Source organism: Pyrus communis, chromosome 8 (genome assembly GCF_041283825.1).
Source record: "Pyrus communis isolate YQ-2024b chromosome 8, ASM4128382v1, whole genome shotgun sequence".
Classification (NCBI taxonomy): Eukaryota; Viridiplantae; Streptophyta; class Magnoliopsida; order Rosales; family Rosaceae; genus Pyrus; species Pyrus communis.
The window spans coordinates 6,745,970-6,759,589 of record NC_142572.1 but is presented as its reverse complement, the minus strand read 5'-3'; the positions used below and the strand labels follow the sequence as shown (position 1 = coordinate 6,759,589).

General features: G+C 38.7%; 1 protein-coding gene across 1 annotated transcript; it reads right to left on the bottom strand.

The window, feature by feature from the left end:
* Window positions 1–8,113: 8,113 nt before the first annotated feature.
* LOC137718154 (vacuolar protein sorting-associated protein 9A-like) lies at window positions 8,114–11,826 on the bottom strand. Its single transcript, XM_068457656.2, has 5 exons — window positions 11,567–11,826; window positions 11,254–11,401; window positions 10,891–11,061; window positions 9,648–9,827; window positions 8,114–9,454 (listed from the first exon to the last, which is right to left on the bottom strand). Exons 1-5 carry the CDS (start codon window positions 11,656–11,658, stop codon window positions 8,621–8,623), a joined length of 1,425 nt encoding a protein of 474 aa, XP_068313757.2. The 5' UTR covers window positions 11,659–11,826; the 3' UTR covers window positions 8,114–8,620.
* Between the last annotated feature and the right edge of the window lie 1,794 nt (window positions 11,827–13,620).

Sequence of the window (13,620 nt, the reverse complement as noted above, 5' to 3'; positions counted from 1 at the left end):
CCCAGCCTGCTCCTATGGCCTTCCAAGTAGCCCAAATCGATCGAAGATTAGTTCAACCATCCCAGCTTCAAATTTATGGGCTTACAATTGAACCATGGGCATTTTCACCACATTTCTCCGTGGATTTGACATTTCCCAACTTAAATCTCGTGCCCGGAGTCTACCACACTTCCACTACTCAAGGAGACGCATTTCTTCCAAGCTCTTCTAACCCAAATGGAGAATAATACTTGTCTCGACAAGTCATAGAATTGACAAGCGCCCTCGCACAGCAGATAACTTTGGTGAATCAACTCTTGCAACGCACCGAGATGCAACGTGCCCCAGACAAAGTGTTCCGAAGTAGGACAAAAGCAAACAAAGAACTTCTCCAGCAGCGTCCCCGGCAAGCAGCCACTTGACCAGCCACGAACTTAGCATTCGGGCAGTGTACACTCTCGATTGGGCCCCCGAGATAGCGTATACTCCCGTCTTAATGTGTGGAGGAGCGCGCACTCTCGACTAGGCCCACAGACAAGCATACATTCATGGTTAGGGCCACACTCTGATAGTCAACATAAGCAACCTTACAGGCGAAGTGTTCTTTCGCAACTATGCCCGTACGGAACATCATCCACCTTACATTGGAGTAGGCAGCACAAAGGACGGAGAGAAGCAATCACTCAATTCGGCTCAAGCTCAACCAGCAGCCTACGAAGAATTCCTTTGCCTGCGAAGAATGAACCACATGCATCGCAGCCGTGACATAGACAAGCCGAGCATGTAAAAGAGCAGCCTAGACTAATAGGTCACGACCGAGAGCAGCCAAGAGCTCTATTACCCCCAACAAAGGCAAATTCAGGAAGAAGTAGACCAGTAGGTCCTGATCAAGCGATTGTGCGATTTCCAACGCAACAAGGTCACTAACGAGGCACTACGATGGGATATGACCAACATAAGCTGGTCACACTTCATGGATGAGATCGAGCAAACAGTGCCTCCATGCAAGTTCAGCATGCCACATTTCACATCCTTTAAATGGGATGAAGACCCAGAAAGACACCTAAAGCACTATCGAAGGGCAATGATCCTCTATTGAAACAGCGACGATCTCATGTGCAAGATATTTGCCACCACTCTACAACGCGAGGCTCAAGATTGGTTTTATACCCTGCCACCACAATCCATTCGGAGTTTTGATGAATTTTCTTTGGTTTTCGCCAAAGAATATTCATCATATCGCTCGATCAAGAAAAAGTCCTGCCACTTGTTCAACGTCAAGAAGAACCCAAAAGAGTCGTTTAACGACTGTGTGAAGAGGTCCAAAGCAGAGAAGGCAAAGATAGTCGGATGCAACGACTCAATAACTAAAGCAGTCTTCCAAAAATGACTCCCAACAAACCACTCGCTGTTTGGAGAATTGATCATGAAAGAAGATCTAACTCTGGCAAACTCTTTCGCTCTGGCTGAAAAACATGCACTTTAGGACGAGGTTCGCCAATGCATATTCAAGGCAAATCCAAGCGATCTTGAATATGAAGTCCCCCACTACTCTAAAAAAGATTCAAGGTCTAACTGGACAAGCAGCCGCATCTGAAGTAGCAATAAGCTTTACCCTCATACGAGAAGAGTTAGGGGCCCAATTACCTGTATTCCACAGTTCAAAAGCTCTCATCGATGCGGTAACCAGCTACCATAAATTCAAAAGCTAACTTTGGTGACATTTATTGCAACCTAGAAGCTCAAGTTGTATCTTCAAACGCAAGCAGTTATCCTCATGACGCACTATACCGCCCAATCCAAAAGCGGGACGATAAAGGCGCAAACACTGGCAGTGCAAAGTTTTTTGACGAACACAACAACTCAACTCAAAAGGCACACCAAGGGTAAACGAACACTAGAAGGACACTCAAAAGTAAGTTTTATCCTCGTCGCTCCAGAAGATTCAACATAGGAGCAACATGTATCGGCAAGTTGAGCACCACCTCCTGCTGCGCATCACACAACCCCAGTCGACCCTTGCTTTATAATTTAGCACTAGAATGGCTCGATACCAGCAGTTGAGCATCTCCTGCTATATGTAACATGGCCTCAGCTCCACAGCTCTCTACCGCACCTTCACGCCTAGCCTAAGCAACCCAACAGAGCGACCCAACGACACTCTAGAGGTAGTCAAGCACGCCTTAGCCACGCCTGCTTCGCCCGATGGATACTTCTGGCATTTACATGTTGACGGCTCATCCAGATACTTCTGGCATTTACATGTTGACGGCTCATCCAACTACAAATGATCAGAAGCAGGCATGGTCCTTGTCACCCCAGACGGTTCGATGCTCAAGCAGGCGATTACTCTAGGCTTCAAGGCATCCAACAACGAAGCAGAATACGAAGCCCTACTAGCAGGCCTCCGAATGGAAAAAGACTTGGCGGTGAAAAAGCTTGCAATTCATTCCGATTCCTAGCTAATCATCAACTAGACTACTGGGGACTACATGGCAAAACATCTAAGGATGGCGCAATACTTAGAAAAAGTACGCAAGCAACTTGAGGCATTTCAGATTTACACCCTCACTCAAGTTCCGCAGGCAGACAGCGCTCGCGCGGATGCACTAGCCTAGGCTCCACCCTTGACCACCAACTCAAACACTAAATCTCGGTGGAATATCTAAACAAGCTAAGCATATAGGCGGAGCTAGCACCAGAAGTGTCACAAGTTAATACAACTCTAAACTCGCAAATTTCTATTATAAACTACCTGGTCAATGGTACACTCCCCACTAGGGCTGGGTTCGGTTTGAGACGATTCAGTTTTTTGCCAAAACCGAAACCAAACCGAAATTTCAGCTAGGTTCAAATTTTTTTCGATTTTTTTCAGTTCGATTTTTTTCGATTTCGGTTCGGTTATTTTTTTTTAATATATATCTGAGATTGAATCACATGCTTCCTTATCTTGCATCCTCATTCCTCAGTGAGAAATCAACCTGCAACATGCCCTAATCAACATATTTGAACTTGAACTGAGAAGTCAACTTAACTCATGCTTTTCAGTTTTCATCTCTGCATTACACAATATTATACAAAAGCTTAATACTTACCAAATTAAAATCAACAAAAACGAAAAAAAATCAATCAAACCAAATTCAAAAACCAGCAGTAGTAAACAAGGTTGCAGCATTTGAGCTGAAACAAGAAAAACCCAATCGTAGAAAAACTAATTCAGAAACCAAAAACAGAAAACTCAACTTAATTTACCAAATTAAAATCAATCAAAACGAAAAAAAATCAATCTTTTTTTAAATTAATAGTTAAAACAAGGAAGAGATCGAACTCCCTCTGCAGTAGTGACAGGCCATTACAGGGCCAAGTTGAAGTAATCGAACTCCCTTTACCCTCTTCCTCTGCTTCCGATTCGAAAGGGGCGAGGGAAAATTATGGTTTAGAAGAAGGAATCCGTGAGGAGGACAGGAGAAGACTTGGAGGAAGAGATGAAGGAGAGAGAAAGACTAAGGAAGCAGAGAGAGAAGAAGAAAGCAGTGGAGGGGAGAGAGAGTTTGAGAAAACATGAAAACTGAAATGGGAGTGAGCGACAGCTAGGCTTTCTAAACTTAAAGCCCTTCCAAAGGTGCAAAGTAATCAAGTTCCAGAATGTGTTGAATTGTTCAAAGAACTTTGTACAACAAGAAGAATGATTCAAGAAAACCATCCAAGTGGCCAGTCCCCATCCTCCCAAAGGGGCCGGCCACACCCCTATAAATATCATCTCATTATCTCCAAAACTCAATAACAACTCTCTTGCAAAATTTTCTAAATTCTCCAAACACTTTTCCCTCAAAATTCTAACTTTGGCATCGGAGGTTCTTCAGCCAAAGTGCGCATCCCCCTCCCAATTCATTATGGGCGCGTACAGTGTTATTTGTCTTGTAGGTGTAATTTTGTCCAAGAAGAAGAAGACGAAAATTTGCATCCACATGTTGCATATTCATATATTACATGTTAAAATTATCAAGTTCGAATCCTTCTTTCTTAGTTGAGTATAAAATACGAGAATCAATATGCAGCTCCTCTCCCATCAATATGCAACTCTTCTCTCCCATTAAATATGATTTACACGTTAAATGTTTTTGAATCCTATGAAAGAGATGAAAGCAAATGTCAAACTCTGATTATAAATACAAGAAATCCATCAAAATGCAACTCTCCACTTCCATTAAATATGATTTTTAAGGACAAAATCAACAATGGTAATGTGATATCTGTTCACAAACATATGAACTTTTTTTAGTCGGAGAAATATGAACTATGAAGTGAGATTAAGGAAGAAACAAGCTGGACCATGCACAATTTATATTATAAGAACCACATAGCAAGGACCCCTCATTTGCACGTGTAGTAGAATGTAAAAGGCTGTAGGAATGTGTAGAAGCCAAAGAAATACGCATGTATACTGCATACATCCACATATAAAGAACAAGAAAAGGATTAATGACCAAATACACATATATACATATACATGTAATATATTCATGCTCCTTGGGAGGTACCAAATAAATGACTACTTGAATTGGGATTTTAAGCATAAAGATTCCACTAACCTATAAAAAGTATATTCTAAACATTGGGTAAAGTACAAAAAACTACATCAATTATTGGTGTCACGACACTTTCATACCTCATCTTTTAAAATTGACAATGTCATACCTCATCTTTAGAATTCGGTCCAATGTTATACCTTCCGTTATTTGGCCATTTACTTTTCAGTTAAATGCTGACGTGACTTGATTCGGGACCCACTTTCTATTAAAATATTATTAAAAACTAAAAAAAAAATTATTTAATATTTTTTAAAATAATAAAGAAAAGTAAAATAAAAAAAAATCCATCTATTCGTCCATTCCCCCCCCCCTCTCTCTCCCCATCTTCATCTTCATCTTCTTCCCTTCTTAATCTTCAACCAAAAAAAAAAATTTTGAAAACCCATCAACCCCCCTTGCAGAAGAGGAAAGAAGAAGAAGAAGAAGAAGAAGAAAAAAATTTGAAAACCCATCAACCGCCCCCCACCGACGAAGAAGAAGAAGGAGAAGGAGAAGGAGGAAGAAGAAGAAGAGGAAGAGAAAAAAAAAAAAATTGAAAACCCATAAACCCCCCCTGCGAAAGAAGAAGAAGGAGAAGGAGAAGGAGAAGGAGGAAGAAGAAGAAGAAGAAGAAGAGGAGGAAAAAAGGAGGAGGAAGAAAAAAAAAATATATATATATATATATATATTTTTTTTTGAAAACCCATCAACCCACACCCCCCCCCCCCGGGGCCCACGCGGAAGAATAAGAAAGAGAAGGAGAAGGGAGAGGAAGAAAAGGAGAAGGAGGAAGAAAAATAAATAAATAAATTTTGAAAACCCATCAACCCCCCTTGTGGAAGAAGAAGAAGGAGAAGGAGAAGGAGGAAGAAGAAGAAGAAGAGGAAAAAAAGGAGGAAGGAAAAAAAAAATTTGAAAACCCATCAGCACCCCCCCCCCCCCCCCCCCCCCCCCCCCGCCCCGCCGCGGGGAAGAAGAAGAGGGAGAAAGAGGAGAAGGACGAAGAAGAAGAAGAGGAAGAAAAGAAAAGAAAAAAAAATCCAACCCAACCCAGTTCCCCCCTCCAAAAAGCCCCTGCAACCCAGAAAGAAGAAGAAGAAGAATAAGAAAAAAATAAAAATAAAAATAAAAACTCAACCCAACCCAGTTCGTGTACCCCCTGCAACCCAGAAAGAAGAAGAAGATGGAGAAGAAAAAGAAAAAAAAAAAAACAAATCCAAAGTGAACCCATTTTGTTCCTCACCCCCCCCCCCCCCCCCCCACCCCCAACCCAACCCAACCCAACCCCCTACCAACCCCAAATCCACCACTCTCATCCATTCTCCACATCCTCTTACGCACCCATCCTCCACCTTCTCTGCACACCCATCTTCCCGCCGACGGGATATGGGTTGGGTTGCAAGAGGGAGAAGAAGGGGTAGGGAGGGGGGAAGACAAATTGGAAAAAAAAATTTTTCTTGGTGGGGGTGGGGGGGGGGGGGGGGGGGAGGAGTTGGTGTGGGTTGTAGGAGGGAGAAGAGGGGTAGGGAGGGGGGAAGACAAACTAGAATTTCTTTTTTTTTTTTTTGGGGTTTGCAAGTGGGGGGAAGAAGATGAAGATAGGGAGAAGAGAGATGAGGGGGGAGGGGGAGGGAACTGAGGGTTATTTTCTTTGTTTTTTTACTTTTTATTATTATTTTAATATTTAAAAAATATTAAATAAATTTTTTTTTGTTTTTAATAATATTTTAATGATTTTTAATACAAAGTGGATTCCGAATCAAGTCACGTTAGCATTTAACTGAAAAATAAACGGCCAAGTAACGAAAAGTATAACATTGGACCAATTTCTAAATATGAGGTATGACATTGTCAATTTTAAAAGATAAGGTATGAAAGTGTCGTGACACCGATAGTTGAGGTAATTTTTTGTACTTTACCCCTAAACATTCATTTAGTTATATATCAACATTCCAACAAAAATACATGTATTCACCAAAAACTTCAGATTCGGTGAAGTAAATGTATTAAAATGAATTATAATATATATATATATATATATATATATAATTCAAATCTCTGTGTCGTGAATCTTTATAATATGAAGATCTTAGACCCCCCCAGTTTGAAAAATTCAGTATAATTGAAGGCTGTCTCAAAATATTATGTAATATTTTATGTAGTGGGGTGTGATGCACAAGAAGGGAGGTGATCTGTTTCGAGTTGGCCGGCTTGCCGGGCTATTCACAAATCAAACAGGAAACAGGAGAATAATTTATGTGATACGAGTATATTATTACGTGACGTTTACCAGTGAAATCAAAGATAAAATTTTGCACATATTTTTATTTTATTAGAATATGACGATACAATTACATATAAGTCATTCTCTGAAATAAGGAACTAACCGATCAATATTCAGTAGGGTTTGGAAGCTTTTGATTTGTTTGTGTTTGTTGGTTTTCCTGGTTTCACTAACTAAAAGTTATATAAATTAATTTGTTCTTTAGAAACATCGACTTCAAAGTACCTTATCTTATGATCTGTATTATTGAATTGGAGGCATGACATGAAGGCCATCGGACAATTTACAAAAGGAAAGTAACAAGGAATCACACAATACAATAAGTTCCAAAACTTTTATCTTTTCCTTGTTTATTTCTATTAACAATAGTTGTCTATGATTTAAATTGACACTAAACAAATTAAAGTGACACAAAACGCATAATAAAAAGCAAACATATATATATATATTGTTTAAATATCCCATCTCGGTCGTATTTTTGAAAAAAAAAAAAAAGTTTAAATATCGTAACTCCACTCCAAGTAATACCGACACCTTTATATAATTTATTAATAATATAGTGGTTTGTTTCCTTTGAATCATCTTGTGGTAATAAGTCAATATGTACGGCCTTTTATTGGCAAAAACCAGCACGTGAAAAATATGACTAATTACATCTTACATCAGAAAATCCAATCCATGTTCTCAACTTCCTAATTGCTGTTGGTTTGGTTTCCAAAGGGGGCCGGAGGGCAGGTGGGGAGAGAAGAGAGTAGAGTCATCCCCGCTACCAAGTGACATAGCAATGCTATTATGAAAATGTCAAACCTACAGCATACCATAGCATCCCATCCAGAGATGATTGCGTACACCCTAATTCAAACTTATTTTCGATTCAGAGTATTGATTACATTTGCTACGATCAATCGCATATGCGCACGCCAGCTCCTAGCTGTTCGACGTGTGGTTGGCCCCACATGCATCAAGTCATCCTTGCAAATCAACTGATGAACAGCACTGCTCTTATGAAAATGTCAAACAATCATACAATAGCATAGCATGCCAACCAGAGATGATAGCGACGTCGGACATGGAAAATTCAACTTCTATCGACTCAGAATACCGAGTACTTTTGCTACATGATTAACATTTTTCACAAGTGTTGAGCACATGAAAGTCTCACTCGAAATTAATTTTTACCACTGTGAAGTGTGAATAAGCTACAATATCAAGCCATAGCTAGATACATCATACACTAAACTCCTGGTGCAGCCGAACTAGAACGACGATAGCAGTAGAATGCAAAAATGAAGAAACCACATACAATTGCAGTAACATCACGAGAACCTTGTGCAGAATAGTGTGGCATTACAGATAAAAGAACAGAGGAATTTCGAAGTTAGAACATACATTCTGCTCGTTAATGAGGGATAGAATGGTGCAACTACGGTGAAAATCACATTTGATTGTCTCCAGCATGCCTGTGGCTCAGGATCATTCTACAGCTACGTGTGTGAGATTACGAGTGCCTCCAAGCATACACTGTTGCACCTGGGTCTGCTGAGAGTTTCATATTTTTCCATCTTCATATAAATGCAATTTGATGCATTCCCAAACAAATTTGTAGCCCCTCATTTCTACCTAGAATATTGACAATTACGTAGTGAGAATGGACAATGATAGAGCTCATCGCCAACCAAGACGATATTCCATCTGCAATAGGAAAAAGGAGAAATGGATCCCTGATGGTGGCGATTGCACTGGAAATTCAACATACTCCTGCAAAATACATGTCCTGGTACAGCTGCTACTGAGAGGACTCCTCATGTGAACCATTCTGTGGTGCAGCGGCTTGATCCTGTGACAATCTAGATTCCAAATTTTCGACATCAATAAAGGGCTCCTTTAATCCATCATCCTCCTTATCAGTGTCATTTGACATCTCATTATTCTGCTCTACAGCTCTAGAGAGTTCCTGTTGCTTTACCGTTTCAGTATGCTGGTGGAACTCTGTATGCAAATTGTAAGGAAGAGATGGAGCAGTAACGCCTAACCCTTTGGAAAGACAAACATATTTGAATGCAAGTTGCTTGTAATTATTAAGAAGGTCCTCTACATCATTGATGCTTAGGTCCCCAACATTCGCAAACAAGTATGGATACTCCTGGAAAACCTGGCCCACCTGATCGTTGTTTACAAGGACTGCTGCACCCTTATTCTCCAAATCCGAAAGAGATGGAATTTTTGAATAGGGTGAGTTATCCTTTGCATTAGGTATCTTCTTCCCTCGGGATTTTGTTTCTGAAGATTTGGACTGTGCTGCTGGGTCCTTGTTGGCATTTGGAGGTTGATGTCTGGTTTCCATAGATTCTGATCTATGTACATATCCTGCAAATGGACTGCTTTGAGTATACTGACCATCCAAATCAGTTGAAAGTCCTGAAAGAAGTGCTCCAGCAGTTTCCATGTTCTTGTCATACTCAGATTCATCCAGTGAAATAGCGTTTGCATCAATATTTGAGATGAAGGACTCAACGGAGAGCATATTTGTGAAAAAATAGGATGCCTCACCAACTAATCGAGATTGTCGCCTGTACCTTTGTATATACAATAAATTTGAGTGCAGTTGTGGAGGGTTTGCCTGCATCGCATCGATACAATAAAGCAACTTTGTAAACCTGACATACTTTGTTGCCTTCTTCAACTGAAGAGCACAACCCACCTCTAGGGGGAACAATAATTCAAAAATTTACTTAAAATCAAAGATCATATGTATTGCATCAAAGGTAAATGTTTAATCAAATAATTCAAGCCATGATAAAAGTTGGTCATACCTTTAAAGTAACATAAATTAGGACTGGAAGAAATTCATCAGCTCCAGGGGGATTCTCATTGGAAGCAACAGAAGCATTCATCAGCAAGTTATTGATAACCTTGCAACAATTGAGGATACACACAAGCTTATCCCTCGGTGCCTTATACATATTGATCTTTTGCAGTTCTTTTTGTGCAAGCTGCGAAGATTAAAAAATAAAATAAATAAAAAAATAAAAATAAAAAATAAAAAAAGAGCCAGGGTAAGGATTTTTGAGAGGTATCAAACAAATAATTAAGTCGAAATACACAGAAGTCGGAAACAATAAATTATGATTGAACAATGCCCCATGCACATTCTCGGGAAAATAATAAAAACCTAAGGGCTGTTTGATAACCATTTCGTTTCAGGTTTATTTATCATTTTCTGTGCTATGGATTAACACAAAATGAAAACTAAAACAAAAAACTGGGAGACAGTTTTAAGTTGATTTCAGATACTATCTCCTTCGTTTCTCCGTCCTCCCTCCCACCACCTCCCTACATCCTTCTCCATTCCAATTTCTCACGTATACTTTCCCTCTATCTCTAGCAGAAAAAATGACATGGTAATCAAATGGGCCCTAAGAAAAACAAAGTTGAATTACAAATTAGAGAGACCGAGACACATTAATTACCGCACACATGGAGAGACAGTCAGTTCACACACCTCGGAAGAACTGTAAAGGGGGAAGTGATCTCTATTTTATGATTCTTTCAATTAGGTATTTGTCTGAGCTATAAAAACTACTGCCTACGTTGGAAAACCTCCGATCATCATGACTATTTCTTTTTTAATACCTGTCAACATGTGTGTAGGTTTTCTCCGAGAAGGCCCTTGAACAAGGACCTATAACAAATATAGACGGCTCATATGCAAATCAATACATCTCGATTAAGATCCATGACCATATCTTTATATAATGTACTTCATTCGTGCATATCTAATATTGGAAATTTGGTTTAGGTCAACAAACAATTTCGTATTTCGGCAGAGGTCAATCTTCTATTTATTTTCTAGTATAGATTGGAATAAAGAATCTTCCTCTCCATCTAAGGTTAATACCATTTGCTAAAATTTCTCTTCATTGAGCTATCTTTAAAACCCAAAATGTTGATTAATTCAATCCTAATGTTGAAATATTTTGTGACCTCAAACAAATTACCCCTGTTTGATATGTGTATTCATTTATACATATTTCATATGGGTAGTCCTCTACTCACCAGCCATGAAGTCTCATTTTGAAAGGTGGGCTTGATATCCAAATTTTCCGGCCGAATAAACTGTTGTACTAAAGCCATCTTCTCATACAGTTGCTCATCAAGTTTTACATCATCTGGAAGCGAAGCAAATACGCGAGGAAACAACTTTGTCATAACATACTTCTCCAGTCCCTGCATTTAACAAAAATCCACAAACGAAAAAGTACCAACAACATCAACAAATCAAATCATACATATATTAACACAGATTGTTAGCCAAAACACTTTATAGCAAGCAAAACGACAATGCAAATAGTTGGACTCGTAAAATCGAACAAGGGTGTAAAATTCAATGTCAAATTCAAGCTCAAAGTTGAAACTCACTTCGCCGGCACTGTCGAGCTCCTCCTCTGAACAGCCCGCCCAAAGTGGATGAGCCCTGAAGTCAATTTCCATCCGGGAAAAGAAGTCCTGCACTGCAGCGCTGTCCCTCTCCGGATCAGGAGCATTGTTCGTAAACGACACTATGAAACTGCAATCCAGTCCAATTCAATCCAATCCAATCCAATTCAATTCAATGCAAAACAAACACAACACATCTTTGTTAACACTCAATTCTCAACTACAGTAATTAGAGATCATCACTACATCAACAAGCAATGAAATGAACGATCGGAATCTTAAAAATTCGTTTCACCTCTTTATGGACTTGACGAAATCGGTGGCCGACGGTTGACGCATGCGTTCCAGAAAGTCGTGCAGTCCTAAGAACACGTCGGCGTTCTCCATTCTCCTCCGTCCGATGGCTCCAAAACCTCAGCACGCGGCGATGATGAGAGAGAGGGGGAGGGAGCTGGAGAGCAGAGTGCTTTTACTTCCAAAGCCAATTGCAAATTGATTGTGATGGAGCCGATGCACGAATTGATTATCTGATAAAAGAACACAGCATCCAACGTTAATTAACCAAAAAAGTTAATTAACTTCGTAAATATTAAAATTTAATTCACCTCTCAGAGCGCGTCCTATTTTTCATATTTATTTTTTTAGTAATTTTTTCCAGTTTTCACTTTTTTTATTTATTAAAAACTTGTTGATAACAACTTTTAACCTTTAAGTTTTTAAAAATAAAAACCGAAAGCTATTGTTTTTCAGTTTGTTTAGAAAAAATTTGGAGTTTAAAAACTTATTTGATAATTACTTTTAGTTAAAAAAAAAAACCAAAAAAAAACAAAATCGAAAATTGACAACCTAATATTTAAAACTCTAGAAATTAGTTTTTAGTTTTTCAAAAAGTGAAAACAAAATGGTTATCAAAATTTGACTGTAAGTTTTTAGATTTTTCTTTTCAGCATTCATTTTTTCTTAAACTGAAAATTAAAAGTAGTTATTAAATAAGTTTTCACTTTCATAAGAAAAATTAAGAATGAAAATCGAAATGATGATGAAAAGACTCCTTAGTTTTCAAAGTTTGACTTCAATGTTTAGTTTTTAGTTTAACTTTTTTGTTGAGTATTGAAACCAATTGTCTAGGTTTCAAAAAGGAAAATACATTGTAATAATTAGGGTCATTTGATAATAATTTTTTTTTTAGTTTTTAAATTTCTATTAATTAATGGTGAAATGATCATTAAACGAACAAGTGAAAAAAAACAAAAGTTTAAATCACGACAATCAAAATTACAAGGTCCAAAGTATAGACATTGACCAAGTCCACCTCCGACGCATGTAGAGCCCTTTAGCGGACCCCATAAGCCCAATCAAATGAAGGATAATGTTAGGGAAATAAACTTGTAGATAAGGAAGTTGATAATACGATTATGATTTGATAAACGTGCTCATTTCTATTGATGATTTATTATTTAGTTTAGTTTGCAAATTTTGTCTATAAAAACAAAATGATTTGTTTTCTGCGCTAGGATTTTGAAAAGAAAGCTGCAATAGGGTAATGCTAGAGAAACAAAATTTGCAACTTAATGCACTCTCAACCCTTGGCATTGAAGTATACGCGAGGGGGGAACATATCTTCAGCTCCCTGCAGATTTTCCTGAAATAACCAGTCTCGAGAACGTATCATATAGTGTTGTTGCGGAGGACAAACGAAGCCTCGTGAGTTTGGCTCCCTTGATAGAGCGATCTCCTCTCTTCGGTAGAATTACAATCGATATAAAATAGGCAAATCTAGATTTGTTCACAAGCAGCAGACACAATTTATTGAACAAAAATAAAATGCAAAATAAAGTTACTGATTTTATGTCTGAGTGAGAGTTACGACCTAGTCAAGTGCCTATGCTGGCTAGACGGGCTAGTCAAACGCCTAAAGAGAACTAAGCGTTATTTCTTGATTTTCAAACGCCTAGACATTAATCGGGCAGTGATTAAACGTCTAGTGCCTCAACGGGGATTTTTAAAACAATCACACAAGATTAATTTTAAAAGTCTGCATCAATACTTTAAGGTGATGAAGTTTCATGGCTTCGTTGGGTACACTATTGACACCGGATTTGCCATGTACTTGATCGAGAATGCAGTCATGCTTGAAAAGGTTATTGTCGAACAAGCCACGGAATTCAGTCACAAGTTCAAAATGACAGATCATGAGAAGTTGACGGCTACAAAACAGTCTGCAAAAGTACCATCCTGAACTGAGCTAAATATGATATAGTAAGAGGAAATTGTAGCAATACTCTCTTACTTTTAATACAATTGGAGTAATGGTTCATCAACTAAAATTTCATGACTATTGGTCCCTTA